We start from the raw sequence: 19,007 nt of genomic DNA, 5'->3' as shown, positions 1-19,007 counted from the left end.
GAGAACAAAGAAAAAATGAGGAAAAAAGAAAACAGACACATAGTAGATTGCCATACAAATAAATCATTAATTACAATAACAGACTTGTACCTCTGAAACAAGTAATACGTTACATGTTAAAAAAAAAAAAGAAAAAGAAAAGAAAAAGATAGTAGGAAGGGAAAAATGAAGGGGGGGAAATCGGAGGGGGGAGACAAACCATGAGAGACAACGGACTCTGAGAAACAAACTGAGGGTTCTAGAGGGGAGGGGGGTGGGGGGATGGGTTAGCCTGGTGGTGGGTATTGAGGAGGGCACATTCTGCATGGAGCACTGGGTGTTATATGCAAACAATGAATCATGGAACACTACATCAAAAACTAACGATGTACTGTATGGTGATATAATAAAATAAAATTTAAAAAAATTAATAAATCCTGATAATTTTGAAAAAATGTAAATGTACTAACTAAATACTCAAAACAAGTCAAAAATGGATTATCTAAACAAAATTATAAGGTGCTTTCAAGAAACACTTAGAAATACATGTATTCAGAAGTGAACTGAAAAGCATGTAAAAAGATATATGCTGCAAACACTAACCAAAAGAAAATTAGTATATCTGCAATAATATAAGACAAGTTAGAATTTAAGAGGCAGAGATAAGTGAGACATTTCATTAATGAAGAAGATGTAATGATTTTAAATCTGTATGGTCTGAATAACAATCTCAAAATGTATAAAGTAAATCTAATGGTAACAAAAGGAAAATACATATATTATTATATACATTAATATATACGTGTGTGTGGGCTACCTCGCAACAGTGGGAGATTTTTAAACACATCTCTGTTAGATGATAAAACAGACAAAAAAGGGCATAAAGACACAGATGATATCAAGAACACAATAAAAAAAATGTTTGATATATTTAAAACACTGTACGTAATAACTGAAGGACATATGTCTTCAAAGTACACATGGAGCCTTTATTTACCAAAAGTGACAATAGGCTGAGCCAAAAAGCAAGTCTCAACAAATAATATAGAGGATGTTCCTTAACTGCTGTGAAATTACACAAAGCATATTCTCCAATTGCTACCACTATATGCAATTAATACAGGAATTGTAGCAAAAAGAGAATTTGAAAATCCCCAAATCATTATAACATAAGCAATGTATTTCCAAATAACAAATGAGCTCCCCCAAAAGAAAAATCACAATGGAAATCTTAAAAATATTTTTATTAAAAACTTTTTTTTTATTTATTTGACAGAGAGAGAGAGAGATCACAAGCAGGGGGTGGGGGGCAGGGCAGAGGGAGAGGGAGAAGCAGGCTCCTGGCCGAGGAGGGAGCCCGATGCGGGGCCCGACCCCAGGACCCCGGGATCATGACCTGAGCCGAAGGCAGACACCCAACTGGCTGAGCCACCCAGGCGTCCCTAAATTTTATTTTTTATTGATTTTTTTAAAAAGATTTTACTTATTTATTTGTCAGAGAGAGAGAGAGCACAAGCAGGGGGAGCAGCAGAGGGAGAAAGAGGCTCCCCGCTGAACAGGGAGCCTGATGCCGGATTCGATCCCAGGACCCTGGGATCATGACCTGAGCCAAAGGCAGACGCTTAACCGACTGAGCAACCCAACTGTCCAAAAAATACTATTTAAGTTTTTAAAAACTATGATACCAACATTTTAGGGATACAATTAGAGCCATGCTTAGAGTGAAATCTATAGTCCTAGATACTTATGTTAATCGAAAAAAGCTGGAAACTAATTATCTAAGTATCCCTCTCAAGATATTTGAAAGAAAAGCAGCAAATTAATCCCCACCTCATCCCCATAAACAGGAGAGGAAAAAAAAGATAACAAAGGGAAGAAATCTATTAAATAGAAAGCATCCATAAAATAAGTAAATTTAACAAATCCTGTTCTTCAAAAAAACTAGTAACATTAGTAAGCCCCAGCAAGACTGTTTAAAAAAAAAAAAAAAGGGAGAGAGAGAAAGAGAAGGATCAAATTATCAAAATCAGAAATGGAAAAAAAATACTAGTAGAGCTCCTACAGACATTGCAAATATAACTAAGGGGTATTAAAATTTTTTTTTCTGTAGGTCAAAATGCATCATTTTAGAAGAAATGGACAGATTTCCTTATGAAAAATACAATTTACCAAATCTCACATAAGAATAGATAATCTCAATAGTCTTCCATCTATTCAAGAAAATAAACCCATTATTAAAAACCTCTCCACAAGGAAAAGCAAAAGTTGCCAAATATAAGAGTATATACTATATAATGCTATTATTTATGAAATTCAAGAATAAATAAAGCTAACCTATCATAACAGAAGTCAGAATAGTAATTATGTTTTCTGGGTGGTAGAGGGTAAGGGTGAAAATCACTAGAGCAAAAAATTAGGGAAGATTGTAAAGCGCTGATAACATTCTTTGTCTCGAGCTCAGCAGTGATTCATGATGAGTGTTCACTTGGTAAAACTCCAATAAGACGTAAACTTGGTGTTTGTGAACTTTTCTGAACGTACATTATACTTCAATGAAAAATTTTACTTCTAAAAATTTAGGCATGGGAGATAATAGAGGAGAAAAATGGAGACGGCCATGGGTATGGTGATGCCTTTTTAGACATAACACCAAAGGCATGATCCATGAAAGATATAACTGATGAGCTGGACTTCATTAAAATTAAAATGTTCTGTTCTACAAAAGGCAATGTCAAGAGAATGAGAAGACAAGCCACAGACTGGGAGGAAATGCTTGCAAGGACTGATACTCAAAATATACAAAGAACTCTTAAAATTCAACAATAAACAAGCCAATGAAAAGGAGCCAAAGACCTTAACAAAACTCTCAGCAAAGAAAATACAGATGGCAAATAAGCATATGAAAAAATGCTCCACACCCTATGTCCTCAAGCAAATGCAAATTATGTAACAGTAAGATACCACTAACCACCTATGAGAATGGCCAAAATCTAGAACAGGGGCAATCGAATGGTGGCAAGGAACTCTCACAGCAGGACCTCTGATTCATGGCTGGTGGGGATGCAAAACAACACAGCCACTTTGGAAAACAGTCTGGTGGCTTCTTACAGAACTTAACACACATTAACATGTGATCTAGCAATTACACTCCTTGGTACTTATCCAAGGGAGTTAAAAACTTTGAAATTCTTGAAAAGTCAAAACTATGGAGACAGCAGAAAGATCAGTGATCGCCAGGATTGGAGGATGAGGGGGTCAGGAGCGAAGAGGGATGAATAGGCAGAGGACGATTTTTAGGACAGTGAAAATGATACTAAATCCCCTATGATACTAAAGGGGTGCTTACATGTCACTGCGCATTTGTCCAGACCTGTAGAATGTACACCAAGAGTGAATCCTAATGAAAACTACAGACTTGGGGTGATGATGAGGTGTCAGTGTGGGTTCATCAACGGTCATAAACGTACCACTCGGGTGGGGGGTTGCTGATAGTGAGGAAGGCTGTACCTAGGTGGGGGCAGGAAGGATACGGGAAATCTCTTTATCTTCCTCTCAATTTTGCTGTGAACCTAGAACTGCTTTAAAAAAAATAAATAAATCTTTTTCAAAACTTAGGTATGGAATTGGGAAGGATACCAGATTCTCGCTTTTAAGTTTTGATGAGTTATCACTGCCTACTCTGGACCAATTCTTTTATATCGTGTTTTTCCTAGCAAGGCGTATGTTACGACAATGTTTAAAAAAAAAATCCCCAAACCCATATCCCATGTCTTCAAATTATGCTGAAAATCTGTTAGATCAAAGTTAAAACCTACCACTCAACCTCTAATTTGCTGTGCTCAGATTGACTTGAGTTGTTTAGCTTTGTTGAGAAAATGACAATTTTTACATTTTCACTAATTTCTTTTGCGTCAGAGATACCTGTTACGTATACCACATAAAACCACAAATGCCTATAACCAGATCTAAGGCTGGAACGGAACAATTATCTAATGCCAGTGACAACACCCATGCATTCATTCCTTCCTTATCATCAACTATCTTTAAACAAGCAAGGAAGACAAAAAGGAGTAAACAACCCAGCACTATTTTTCTCTGGAAATTGAATGATCACACCATAAATAATGAAAATAATAAAGAGCGAAGCTCCTGAGTTAGAATAAAGATGAATAAAGCCATGCTTGATAATTTACTTCAAAGAAAAAAAGTGGGAAAAAGGTAGAGAGGATAAAAAGTCAAGTGGACTAAAGACACAGACACAAGATCGTCTGTTTCAAGTACTTTTTATCAAATTTCTGACAAAACTATTAGTTTCTTTCTTTCTTGACAAAATATTTTGATTTCCTAGGCATCCACAAGCCATAAATATATTATATTTCTTCTTTAAAGAAACACCCTTGCTAAGCGCTAACATAATAAAAGGCATAAATGGGGTCAGTACTGTTCATTTTTTCTTAAATAAAAGCACTAAATGCATTTTTTTCATTACACTATAATTGACATAGAGTATCCTATTGGTTTCAGGTGTACATCATAATGATTACATGCTTTTACTGCTCTTTGAGAAAAGGTAACAGATTATTACACAAAGGGTCCTCTTCCTCTCTGGCAGACTTTAGAAATGCGGTCTCGGCAACATGAATAAATGGAGGGTGGCTGGCAGCCAAAATCTCAAGAAAAACAAAAAAATTAACCTGCCTGATACTTTCTGGAGCCATTTACTCAACAGTGCCAGGGAAAAAAACCGATCATCGAGAAAACATTTCCCCAGAAAGGCTAAGAAAAGACTTTTCAACTTTTGGCCAAAACTCTTTAATTCTGCCCCCAAAATAAAGCAAAACATAGCCTTCAGAGCTGTGAATTAAAACAAGTTATCACTAGACGCTTTCCTTTGGAGACTTTACTAAATGGATCATCCTTCTTGTGATTTTTATTTAAGTATGTGTCCAATCTAGAAGGAAAAATGGTTTAATTTTTATTTCTCCTTTCAAAACAAAACTATTATGGCTTCCTCGGCTTCAAAATATTTATGCCTAATAAAAAAAACTACAAAATGTTTAGTAGTATAATTTGCCATCTGATGTATTAACTTACAAGGATAAGAAATGAAATTTGACATTGCACATTTAACCTATTAATCATGCATGAATTTAAAAGCCTATGATAATATCACATAAAATTCTAACACTGGGATATTCTACAATCCAGTATGATACACAAGCCAGGCAAAGAGGTTTAAGGAGGTCCTTGTTAATTGAAGGCATCAATATTAATACCTTAAAATTCTGCACACGGTTCTAGCAACAGGATGTGGGTAAACAAAAGGTGTCTTTCTTTTCTGTTAGAAAGCATATAGATTTGAACACGGTGGATGTCAGAACACAGACAACAGTTAAAATCTTCAGATTTCTACTAATTCCTACAGCTTCCCTGGAAAGTTCAGAAACACTAAGAAATGTGAATAAACAAAATCTGGTGGGGCATTTCCATTTCAAAAATAAGGCTGAGGAGAAAAGATTCAAGAACGAGGAATATAGGAATAAAAAGACCAGAGGACTACTAGGTATTTACCCCAAAGATATAAATGTAGGGATCCGAAGGGGTACGTGCACCCCGATGTTTATAGCAGCAATGTCCACAATAGCCAAACTGTGGAAAGACCCAAGATGTCCATTGACAGATGAATGAATGGATAAAGAAGATGTGGTATATATATACAATGGAATATTATGCAGCCATCAAAAGGAATGAGATCTTGCCATTTGCAACGACGTGGATGGAACTGGAGGGTATTATGCTGAGCGAAATAAGTCAAACAGAGAAAGACGTGTATCGTATGACCTCACTGCTATGAGGAATTCTTAATCTCAGGAAACAACCTGAGGGTTGCTGGAGTGGTGGGGAGGTGGGAGGGATGGGGTGGCTGGGTGAAAGACATTGGGGAGGGTATGTGCTATGGTGAGCGCTGTGAATTGTGCAAGACTGTTGAATCTCAGATCTGTACCTCTGAAACAAATAATGCAATATATGTTAAAAAAAAAAAAAGAAGAAGAAGAAGAAGAAGATAGCAGGAAGGGAAAAATGAAGGGGGGGGAAATCGGAGGGGGAGACAAACCATGAGAGACGATGGACTCTGAGAAATAAACTGAGGGTTCTAGAGGGGAGGGGGGAGGGGGACGGAGAGACGGGTTAGCCTGGTGATGGGTATTAAAGAGGGCACGTACTGAATGGGGCACTGGGTGTTATACACAAACAATCATGGAACACTACATCAAAAACTAATGATGTAATGTATGGTGATTAACATAATAAAATAAATTTTTAAAAAAGACCAATGGAAAAAAATGGAGTCAGCACACCAAACTTTCGAATGCCCTAAAATCCAAAGGTAGGCAGTTTTTAAAAATTGTTTTATCCTGTGTCACCTTAAAAATATCAATTAAATATGGTTGAAATCATGACTCTGAAGAAAAGAACCTTCTGTTTTAGAGCTGTTACACCCAAACCTAGTATCTTGAAATATTAGAGCGATTAAGAAAATTTACTGACATGCTATGGAATAAACCAATGTTTTTCAAAAAGCAGGCATAAAATCCTTTCCTTCCACTTCCCAAGGAAATCTAGAGAGCCAAAGCAGGAAATCACAACACAGGAGGATTGACTGACCGACAGATTGGTTGGCTGATATTTAGGAAATCCTAGACAGAAGCTTCAACAAGAGATCTCAGGTAGGACTCTGCAAGCTGTGTCCATATCATGTAAACACACAGCTTCCTCATTCACAAAAAGAGAATAATAACATTTGCATGATTTTACTTCACAAGGCTATTGTATGAATCAAAGGAGGCAGTGAAAGCTTACACTGATTGAGTACACAGCATGTGACAGGCTATTCTTGTCCTTTTCTGTGTATTATCTCATTTAATCCTGAGAACACCTGTATGTGGTCAGTACTATTATTATTTTAAAGATGAACAAACTAGAGTACCTGCAGCTTTCTGAGCACTGAGTAATGTATAGAATTGTTTAATCACTGTATTGCACACTTGAAACTAATATAACACTGTATGTTAATTCTACTAGAATTAAAATTAAAAAAATAAAGATGAGGAAACAAACACAGAAGTTAGGTAACTTGTCCCAGGAAACTCAACTAGAAAGTAGCAAAGCCCAGAACTGAACGCGAGTATTTTGACTCCAGAACCCACTGGTACACACTGGCAGATATGAAAGACAGAAAGCACCAAAAAAAAGTTAAGCAGCAATTCTAGAATCTGTTTCTCTTGTCTTATTCAGATCGAACCAGATGGTCAGAAAAAAAAAAAAAATCTGGGTACTTCAGGTCAACATTTCCAAAAGAAAACCATTCTGAGACAGCATTCTAAATCATCTTTAAACAAAATAATCCAACTTAGAACAAAGTGAGGGGAGGAAATGGACAGACATTCCTGACAAGGCTGAGACCATAAAAACGAGGGGAACGGGGAGGGACGACTGGGAAGAAGAGAACAAGGGGTTGGTAATGGTTAAGGAAGTCAAGCATGTGGAAGGAGCAGAGAGAGGCGAGAGCTGCATTCTCCAAAAATACTCAACTATTATCCAAAAAGTCATGTCAGATCCAAAGGGTTAGTCACAAGGAAGGGACCGAGAACACCGTGGTTCCGACACTGGGTCAGCCTAAGATCGAGCACAGAAAGTGGATCAAGTTGAGCTGGAGCAGAGATTCTTTGGCGTTTTCTACTGTGACCCACATAAAGAAACAGATTGACATCACAATGAAGGAACCTTGTACAGATATGTATTAGGAAAGTAAAACCAAAGTTTTCCCGAACAAATGCACTCTGGTATTTTCTATTCTTTTTTAAAACGATTCTATTTGAGAGAGAGAGTTTAGAAACAAAGAAACAGCTTAGAAACAAAGATCATGAAATATTTTGCCTGGATTGAAATTCTTATAAATATTTTACACTTGGTTGGATTTCTTGTGGAATTTCCATCCATAAGCAAAAAAACTACCAATCATCTTCAGATATTTAGCCTGAATTTAAAAAAAAATTTTTTTTTTAAAGATTTTATTTATTTTTTTGACAGAGAGAGACATAGCGAGAGCAGGAACACAAGCAGGGGGAGTGGGAGAGGGAGAAGCAGGCTTCCCGCCGAGCAGGGAGCCCGATGCGGGGCTCGATCCCAGGACCCTGGGATCATGACCTGAGCCGAAGGCAGACACTTAACGACTGAGCCACCCAGGCACCCAAAAAAAAACTTTTTTTAAATAAATAAAACCTATACAGAATTTGTGTTCAGGAGGCTCAGCCTCAAGAGCGAAGGTAGGAAATATGGGTGTTGGCAGTTGTCCAAGAACACTGGCAAATATATCAGTGAATGAATCTAGGAGGGGCTGGAACAAGGAAAGTCTCAGCTTGAGAAAACATTTTCAGGAGCGTCAAAAACTGAGTGTATGTGAGCAGACACCGTATCGGAGAATTGGTATGTGCACACAATGTTGAGGAAAATATCCTTGGAATGATCTGGGATTTTAGCTCCTGTGAATGGACTGCAGGGAGATGAAAAGACATCAAATCAGGTCTCAGAGGTAGGAATGTGGAGAACGAAAGCCTGGAAACATCCTCTTTGAGGCCATGCTCTGACAGAAAAGAAATCTCTCTAAACTTTGCCACGATGTTCAATGCAATTAAAAAGCTACAGAAGAGAATTAAGATGAAATCAAACTCAAAGGAAATACTGATTATGTCCAAGGTCTGAGGAGGCTGGGGGGGAAGAGGGACAAGGAGCAGGGACAAAAAGGAAGCGGGTGGAGGAGAAATGTCCGCATCTAATTAGAATGCACCAGAACGAAGCAAGAACCAGCAAAGAAGTTTAAACCAAAGACGAGGGTCTGAGGGTCCAGTACGGCTGCCCCTCAGAGCACACGAGGTTCACAACCGATGAGGAGACAAAGGGCCTCACACTTCCTTCCAAGCTCCCAAACTCAAACTGTGTGGTCTTTCAGGTCCGGCTTCTTTCACCTGCCATAAGGTTTCTGAAGTCCCACCGCGTCGTAGCGTGGATCAGCCCTTCCTCTGCCTCCACAGTTGGGTTTCCACGGTTTGGCTACTAGGAAGACTCCTGCTATAAACATTCATTCACACATCTGTGTGTGAACGTAGGCTCCACCTCTCTTCAGTGATACCTAGGAGTGGAACTGCTGGGTTTGCGGCAAATCTGTGTTTAGCTTTATTTTTTTTTTAAGATTTATTTATTTGAGAGAGAGAGAGAGCATGCGTGCACATGCGGGGGTAGGGGGATAAGGAGGGGCAGAGGGAGAGGGAGAGACTGTCTGAAGCAGATTCCGCACAGAGCCCAACTTGGGCCTTGACCCCACAACCCCGAGACCACGAGCTGAGCCAAAACCAAGAGTCGGACGCTTCACCGACTGCACCACCCAAGCACCCCAATTTGTGTTTGGCTTTTTAAGAAACTGTCTAACCAGTTTGCAAAGTGGCTGCACCATTTTACATTCGCCCCAGTAAAGCATGTGTCCCCATTTCCCACGTCCTCTCCAACACTGACTTTGATCAGAGCCGTGCTGGTTCTGAAGCGGTATCTCACTGCGGTGTGAGTTTGCGTTTCCCACCCCCTGGCCTACTGCACTCTGGGTTTACATCCCTAAGGATCTGCCTCCATCACCTCCCTCCCTCCACTGACTCTGTCCAGTCAGCAGATGAATATGTTTGGGTCCCTCCCATTTTAAAAAGCAAAGCAGAAACTGCTGTCCTGTCTATAAAAGGTGATCTCCGTGTATATTTCCATGTGTCATATTCATCACTTTCTAGCAGTCGGCTAATAGAGACAACATGAGTTTTTCCTAAAGAAATTCCTATACCCCCAAAGAAACTCCCATTTCAGGGATATGCATCCATGATTTTCAGCTGTGGCTGATTCCATGAGGATGATTTTCATGTGATCTAGTTTTCTAATTCAGTCTCCAACTTCCTTTAGATTCACTAGTTTATATGCTAGGAAATTGCTCTTTATTTTTGGTTTGAATACCACACGGGTGGGTACCCTTTTCAATGAAGAACATTGTCTCTGTCAGGAACACAAAGCAGAACTGTCTCTATCAGTACCTTCAGCTCAGTTTAATAATTAATCCTCATCAAATATATAACATTACAAGATGAAAGGCTTTTATTCAACAATGCTAGAAAACATTTGCAACAGATAATGAAAACAAAATATTCCCTCTAGAGATAAAGCTATTTCTTCTTAAGCCACATCCACCAATGTTCCCCTACTGAGAATTCAAATGTTTAAGCTTCACATTCTAAACCTACTGACTCCGCCCTCTGCCCACACAAACACTTCCAATGAGACCTTCTTCTGCCTCATCGTGAACTCCAGTGCTTCATTTTCTCCAGATCCTCATGTTCAAATCTTGTTAAATATTAAAAGATACATGTGGTGCACAGAATAGTAACATGATCCCCAAGATTCCTTCCCCCGGTACACATGCCCTGTATAATTTCCCTGAGTGTGTGGGGCAGACTGATGACCATATGACACATCGCTAATGGGACTGGGCTACTATTCAGTTGACTTTGAGTTCATCGAAAGGGGCGACTGTCCTGGGTGGGCCTGACCTAATCAGGTGCTCTATTTAAAAGAGAGGTAAGCATCCAAGAGACATGCTCCTTACTGCCTCAAGCACAAAGCAAACTGGGACACAGTGAGAGGAGAGGCCATGTCGTAAGGACCTGAGCACAGACCGGGTGCTGGGAGTGGTCCCCGATGAGAGGCAGCGAGAATATGGGGACCTCTGTCCTACAGACCCAAGGACATTCATTCTGCCAACAACTGGCAAGCTTGAATACACGTGACCACAGCCGCAGCTGACAACCTGACTTCAGCCTCGAGAGACTCTGAGTAGACAGCCCAGCGAACCTGCACCCAGACTACCGACCCAAAGAAACTGTCCGGTAACACATCCGTGCCCTATGGGCGGTAATTTGTTATGCAGTCATAAAAAACTAATACAGCAGTTTAAAGATAATATACTCCCTTCTGTTTGTATCTCTTCAAAAAAAGTAATTAGAGAATGAATTTTAGCACCAGTATTTTCATCAAAGGGTAGAAAAACCTACAAGCCAACTAAGCATCAGTAGCATTTATTAAACAATTAGAAGTGAGCTTGACACCATTCTCTGGGTGTGGCCACACAAAAATTGCCGAATGCTCTTACAATTCTGGCCTCAGTGATCACATGAATTGCTATAGTACCTCGATCCTCCAGTGGGTTGCCAGCAAGGTTAATTGTGTGGAGTCCTGAGTTGGGATTATGCGCTAGGGCACTGGCCAGTTTTTGGGCAAAATCTCTGCAAGTAAACAAAACAGTAAGATTAAATAACACAAAATGCAATACTGCTCAAATAAAAGTTTGACAGCTAGAAGAGCTAGAGTGAAATCTATAAAAAGAAAACCTTTCTTTACAATATTAATCTCCTTACCATACATTCGTTAACACCCTATTTAGCCTATATACACGAGTATATATCCTCATTAGAGAAGCTGTAAAGCCACAGCCAAAACGTGGTTCATTTTCATTAGCCAAAACCTCATTCAAAAGCAGAAAGAAAATATATAATTGCCCCTTTAAAATAGTATTACTTAGTCCCTCCATAACTTAAAAAAAGTCCTGAATTGAACCTGCTTCTCATGGAAACGGCAATCGGCTGTTCACCCTATCTCACTTCATGCAATACTCACAGATGCAAAACTGATTGCCCTAATTATTGAGTTTAAAGGCTACGATTGCTACCATTATGTTTTAACAAAAATTCAAAATCACTATTTTAGGTATGTTGTACTTAAAATAACACACTAAGTGCTATGATTATGAAGCCGTCAACCCCCCTCACTTAGGAGCAGTAAAGTCTTTGTTCTGGCAGATTCGAACTCCACATGAGGTTTGGGCACTGCCTACCGAGCCATTCCCAACTACTGAACAAGTTTAAGTATGGATTTGGAAAGAGAGAGAAACAGATAAAACAGATCCAAGCAAAATGGGAAATATGTTATTATCAGGACTACCATGAATGATATTCCTAAGAGCTAACACAGAGCATCTATAATATGAAAGCTACTTTTCTAAGGATTTTACATATATTAATTTACTTCTCCTCGCAGCCATCATTCTATAAGGTAGGTGCTATTGTGTTCTCCATCTTAAAGATAAAGAGAGTGAGGCTCAGAAGTGCAGCAATTCGCCCAAGGCCATGAGGCATGTGGCTCAGGACCCACTGTCCTAACCACCACTCCGGGCTCCCTTGAAAACATCCAGTGACCAGACCACAGAGGTTGTTATAAAATCCTTGATCTTTGTGATGATGGGGAGGACAGGGATCCTTTATTTATTTTTTTTTTCAAAGAGAAAACATTATACTTTATATGTGAGTGGCTCAATCTTTTTTTAAAAAAAAAAACCTATATATTAATTTTAGAGGAAATGGCAGGAAGCTTTTAAGCCACATATTCGTACATTCAGGACAATACTCACGTTCTGAGCCCGGCGTTTTCCAACACCAATTCCTCCAGCCGACTGGACCTACTCACCACTCTCAAGATCTGTTCACAGACATCGGTGGACTGTAAGAGAAGACACTGTGTGAGGGACACCTGGGTGGCTCAGTTGGTTAAGCGACTGCCTTCGGCTCAGGTCATGATCCTGGAGTCCCGGATCGAGCCCCACATCGGGCTCCCTGCTCAGCGGGGAGTCTGCTTCTCCCTCTGACCCTCCCCCCCTCTCATGTGCTCTCTCTCTCTCTCATTCTGTCTCAAATAAATAAATAAAATCTTTAAAAAAAAAAAAAAGAGAAGACACTGTGTGACCACGCCCTAAGTCTCAAGGCAACCTCACTCTGTTGCCACAAATCCATGCAGATGCAAAGTTTTAATTAAATAAACCACATTTTCATGCAGTCATTCATTCAACAAAACCTGACCAGACCTCTACCACTATGCACAGTCACAATGAAGGTCCTGGGGATACAACGACAAGCAAGGACAGAAAGTCCCTGCCTGTAAGAGTATACCATCCAGCAGGTCACTGAGACAAGAAAACAGACAATAAAAGGCCAGTTCAATAGTGCTGTGGGCATTCAGAGGCATATCCCAATCTTGGGAAAACCAAAAGGAATTCCCAAAGAATGTGACCTCCAGCGTAAGAACAAAAGGCTTAGTGTTGGTAACGATGTTAGGTTCCTGGTGACAATCCCTTTGCTGAGCTCTTGTCCTGCGCTAGGCCCCAAGCTAAGCCCTTTGTGTGTATTTTATCATAAAACTGCTAGGTATTATTATTCCCTTTTTATAGATAAGAAAGTTAAGGTTCAAAGATGTCATGTACTTTAGGGGCGCCTGGGTGGCTCAGTCGTTAAGCGTCTGCCTTCGGCTCAGGTCATGGTCCCGGGGTCCTGGGATCGAGCCCCGCATCGGGCTCCCTGCTCGGCGGGAAGCCTGCTTCTCCCTCTCCCACTCCCCCTGCTTGTGTTCCCTCTCTGGCTGTGTCTCTCTGTCAAATAAATAAAATCTTTTAAAAAAAAAAAGACGTCGTGTACTTTAAAAGGGTGGCTGAATAAGCACTTGGTAAACGTTAACTATTACGACGTTCCTTAGGGGCGCCTGGGTGGCTCAGTCGTTAAGCGTCTGCCTTCAGCTCAGGTCATGATCCCAGGGTGCTGGGATCGAGCCCCACATCGGGCTCCCTGCTCAGTGGGGAGCCTGCTTCTCCCTCTCCCTCTGCCCCCTGCTTGTGCTCTCTCACTCTGTCTGATAAATAAATACATACATAAAAAACTATTACGATGTTCCTGCTAGTATTCTCTAAAATAAAGGGGGAAACAACCCAATAAGAATTCAGTAAGTGTTCTCTCATGTTAATAAACATTATGTTTTTTAAAATTAAGTAGTTGTAAAGTTGTATCTGTCAAAATATTTTAAGTGCTTAGGATATAATATTATATGAAAATGCAAAATTAAAATGAAGTGTTTAATAAAGATCACAATTGAAATGGCTGATGTATGTAGTGCAAGTCTTGAGGGTGCTAGGAAAAATGAAGAGTTGTACCCTGGTGGCGGAAGTGTACAAGTTTTTTTTTTAATTTTACATATTAATGTTTTTTAATTTATGTTTCTGCCTTATCCCAAAACTAATTTAAGGTGGCTCCTGATTTTAAAATTACTTCTACATGAAAAAGTGATTTTAAAATCTAATCACAACTTAGGGTCTATTTAAATCCTTTATGATATAGAAAGAAGGAAGGGAGGGAGGGAAGAAGAGTGAGAGAGAGAGAGAAAGAAAGAAAGAAAGGGAAAGAGAAAGAGAAAGGAAAGGAAAGAAAGAAAAATGCAGGAAGGAGGGAAGGAAGGGAGGGAAGGAGAAAATTGTGTGTACCCATGGCATACTATAATCAAAGCAGTTTCTTTTCCTAAAATACCACAAAAAAATTACAATTCTTTGATTTATCAGATCACATATATTCAACTGGATTAGCCATCATTGCAACAGTCTGAAATGTAACAAAAATTTTCTAGTGAATATCCTTTAGAAAACCAAACTTGGAAACACACAAGTCCCACAGCATCTAAGGCACTTGTGATTCTTATGTGCTGTCCCATTTCATTCAGTCTACAATGTAGCTTTCACATAGTCCCAGAGTTTCTGATGTGTCCCACAGACTGATGAAGGAAGAGGAAAATTAATTCCAATTGACCCAATGCCTGCAATTCACATTACGCTGATGGTGGTGATTTTCAAAATGGTGACCCCCTTATCAGTGTAATTCTTGTCTTATAATATACAACCAGGGGTATTGATCTTACTCTCTGCTGGCATGACAAAAAGTCACTGCTTAGACAATGTTTTTACAGGGATTATCCTAATTTCCAAAAACAATCCATAGTATATCCTTATCTTTCCAGAGCTACCTTACAGAGTATCCAGAAAAACAATTTCCCAAAGCAGGACTTTCATTTACCTATGGGGTATAATTACTGTAATAAAAATTTATTACAGAAAATGTACAAAAAGTATGTCCACCCTTTTGTTTAAAATGTTTGTAGAGGGAGAGGTATAACACGTCATTCATGTCTACGTTAATTTTGCTACTTTTTATTAAGTGCCTAAGTACATGAAAAGAATTGTTTTCTACACTGAAGAATATTACAGTGATGAAATTTGTAAAGAGATACACACACCCCCAAACCTAGATGGCAAGTAACATATGACCATTAGAGTAGTGTTCCGATAAACTGAGTATCAGAAAAGGTTCCGAGGTTGCATCTTGCCATCCCCATCAAAGGGGCAAGTATCAGTTCTTTTTAACGTTGGGTGAAAAACATGAAAAACTGCTATTCTTTTTGAAGACTGAAGAGTGATATCCCAAAGACTATTCTTCATTTTAAAATACCAAATATTAAAAATATACACATAGGTATTTTTGTGCTTAAATCCTAGTTACTAGGAAAGCAGTAAGGGCAGGCCTCAAATCCTGTCACTACGCTTCCTTTCATCCCAGGACATCCAAGGAAGCATCTGAGCACCTACATGCTTTGTGTTCCAGAACTGAATGATGAGGCGCATAATTTCTTGCCTAAACACCTAAGGCAACGGCAGAGATCATGCTGTGAGAAACAATGATAGAAGGGCAGCCCCCATGGCCCGGACACATTCCTGTAATCGTGAGTTGGCACAATTTCCAAAAGTGGGATATGCAACCCCTCCGCAGAGCAGTCCTGTGCCCCATTTTGAAAGTCAGGAACTTATAGCCAGGTAAACTGACTTGGTAGAGAAGCGTTGTTCTCCCTGGTTCCACAGTCACTGAGCTAATCTACTTCTCATCCCTCGAATGGCTCCCCTCTCCCGCCTGTCATCTCTGCAGGCTCAGTCCTGCAAACGGCAGCAATTGGGAGACTTCTGTTGCCGGGTCTCCCTCCCATCATGGCATCCTGTCCATACCCTGGGAGTTCACCTGGCTCCCCTCCATGCCTAGCTCCATCCTCACTGAGTGCAGATCCTCCCCCTGTGTAGCTGATACAGTTTCCATAACTCGCATCCCCACACTTGCTCATTTCTCAGCCTCTTTGCTAGTCTGTGATGATATAAGAGGAATAGTTAGCAGGAAATGCCTACAAGATATCCAGGACTGTGTTAGCATTTCTATACGCATGATTCCCTCATCTCAATAACCTGCAGATTAGCTATACTGCTATGTCTATTCATTCATTCAACAAACTAATCTGACACCTATTTATTAAACCAATTTTTATGGAATAGCTATCATGAGCCAATACACTCTGCTAAGCACTGGACAGAGATGAATAAGACATGAACTCCAATTAACTCTCAACAAGAGGAAGTTGAGGCCCTGGGATGTCAAGTAACTTCCCTAAGGTCCCACAGCCTTGCCATAGGAGCCAGAATCTGAGACCCAGGTTTCCGTCTCCAAGCCCACACTCTTTCCTATACCACACTGGCTCTTAGTGGGCCCCAGGTGAGCTCAGTCCATGCCCATACTAATACCTTAAGCCGCTCACACCCCAGGCAAATTCAGAAAACCAGCAGCCTGTCCACTAGCAAATCTCAACCCTCCATTTTCTACAGATCCATTGTCTCCATCAAAATCCTACCTCTTCACTATGAAAATCGTTATGCCTCCAGTTTCCATGACCTCTGAAAGTTGGAGGCTTGAATGCAGAGTCGCCAATAAAACAACCTATAGATTATTTCCTGTCCTAAAATGAAGTAGCAGAAAGCTAACGTACGGATAAGCGTCTGCCCATACGGCTGCTCTTAACTTGCAAAAATATCCCCAACAGAGCATCTCACTTCCACTAGTAAAAGAGACCCAAAATTTGGCTCCCCCATACCTTATGAAAACTAACACCTCACTTTTGATTTCATTTTGCTGACATATAAATCTGCCCAAAAATTCCTCTAGAAAATGAATGTTAACTATCATCACTCCAGCAGACCAACTCTACCTGATAACGTTTTCCCAAATTCTTAGGAAGGGAAGCTTTGTGGAGATGGAATGCAGGATAGAAACATTAAGTCTGCTATTTGCAGCTGTGCAAACGTAACTTTAATAGTTTTTGCCATCAGCATGAGTATGTACTGAAGGCTCTGCTAAATGTGTCTCTCCGTTCATTATCTAAAATGGTCTGAAGCAGCTGAAAACACGAGGAAGTACTTCCCTGGAGCATCTCACATTCCCAACTTGGTAAAATGGTATGCAGATCATTTACAGGAAAATACATCTCCTCAAGAAAAAAGCATGTACACAGCTCGCCAGATTAGTAGAAAAACAAATGTTTTTTGATAATTATCAGGCTTTTGAAACTCAGCAGAAGTAAGCAACATCTGCAACATCTTCACTTACTTACCAGTTTCAGATCCTTGGAAGATAGCTTTGTGAACCACTGATTGTACTCCAGAGCAGCAATGATGGGGATTAGGTCCCTAGAGGCAGAAATAACAACATCCATTGAAAGCCCTCTTACCAGAGCCTTATTGGCACTTTATTCTCAACCCACGACATCCAAGTTCACTTGTTAGCTCCTTTTATTTACAAACACAACACCCCACTAAAACTACTTCAACCACGAGACAACAATTCTCTGGGACAGACCTTCAGTATAATGGAAGCAGAACTCCGAAAAGCTGAATTTAAACTACCTCTAGGGCCCCTAATGTCTATATCCCTGGTAGCTGCATTTGTTCAGGGAACCTCCTTGCTTTAGGAGAAACCGTACTTCTTCTACGTTGACGAGTCTGATTTCTTTAACCATCAAGAATGTCATGTACAGGAATTGCATGGATTTCTTTTTAATAAAAAAGTACAGGACTCTAAATGTATTTTCTCTTCCTTATGATTTCCTCAATAACGTTTTCTTTCCTCTAAGCTTACTTTATTGTGAGAACAGAGTATATAATACATAGACATAACATGCAAAGTGTGTGTTATGTGTTTATGTTATCGGTAAAACTTCTGGTCAACATGAGGCTATGAGTACTTAACATTTTTCGGGAGTCAAAGGCTATACTTGGATTTTTGACTGTGAGGGGAGATCATTGCCCTGGCCCCCATCCTCCCACTGTTAAGAGTCAACTGTGTCCTCTAGTTGAGGAGTTTATATTGCAAGCAAGGACACTATCTAGCCTTGCAGATAAGTGACCCTGAATGGATCCCCGATGCTTAGCAAGCATCCTCCAACCCTCTGGTACTTTCTTGTAGTTCCTTGTACTGATCACACACATGAGCTAGCCCAGGTGTGTTTTTGCCTTATGCTTCACACACACTCTTCAGCCATGCAGGGCGGCTACGTGCATCAGAGACCCGTCTGCACTCTATTTATCCAGCCTGACCTGCTACAACATGCCCCTCACTCATGCTCAGGCTAAAAAGCAGACGGTTTACTATGCATCAAACATACCAGACAACGTCACAGTCAGAAGTATCTTTTACTGCTATGTTCGGCTATGAGAATCCAAGCATCCTGCGATGTGTACATCACACATCCTCTCCTCTAAGAGTCCCCTGGGTCACCCCAGCCAGCACCCTGTTTGCATCTCTATTTAGCATTAATTCTACTCTGCCTTGGATAATAGTTGGTATTCAACATCTGTCTTCCCTGCCCCTTCCCAGGTTGTAAGTTCTTTGAAAACCAACTCTATTTCGGTTGTCTGGCTTCAGTGAGACCATATCAGTTTCACCCGCATGGCAGGACACACAGCAAATACTCAAATTTTTACTGAAATAGAAAAGAAAGGCAGAGGTGGAAAGAGACGTGAAATTCACATTATTTCATAGCTTCTGGGTCCCAGGCCCCATGGCGGGCAAACTACACAGAGCATCTAGTTCAACTACATGTATACCTTCATCAGACATGCTTTAAAAAGCAGAAAGGAGGGGCGCCTGGGTGGCTCAATCGTTTAAGCATCTGCCTTTGGCTTGGGTCATGATCCTGGGGTCCTG

At 40.2% G+C, this 19,007-nt stretch overlaps 1 protein-coding gene across 5 annotated transcripts in view; it reads right to left on the bottom strand.

Moving 5' to 3' along the window:
- The window catches only part of CARMIL1 (capping protein regulator and myosin 1 linker 1), a 308,617-nt gene that overhangs the window by 138,591 nt on the left and 151,019 nt on the right, over positions 1-19,007 (bottom strand). For all 5 annotated transcript variants that reach the window (XM_034985796.1, XM_034985797.1, XM_034985799.1 and 2 more), the window contains 3 exons: positions 17,416-17,491; positions 12,533-12,621; positions 11,257-11,351 (listed from right to left, as the gene is read on the bottom strand). In XM_034985796.1, the coding sequence (XP_034841687.1) occupies positions 11,257-11,351; positions 12,533-12,621; positions 17,416-17,491 (260 nt within the window). The remainder of the gene's footprint in view (positions 1-11,256; positions 11,352-12,532; positions 12,622-17,415; positions 17,492-19,007) is intronic.

Source organism: Mirounga leonina, unplaced genomic scaffold, assembly GCF_011800145.1.
Source record: "Mirounga leonina isolate KUSES-001 unplaced genomic scaffold, KU_Mleo_1.0 Mir_366, whole genome shotgun sequence".
NCBI classification, from domain to species: domain Eukaryota; kingdom Metazoa; phylum Chordata; class Mammalia; order Carnivora; family Phocidae; genus Mirounga; species Mirounga leonina.
This window is presented reverse-complemented; position numbering and strand designations above follow the sequence as displayed.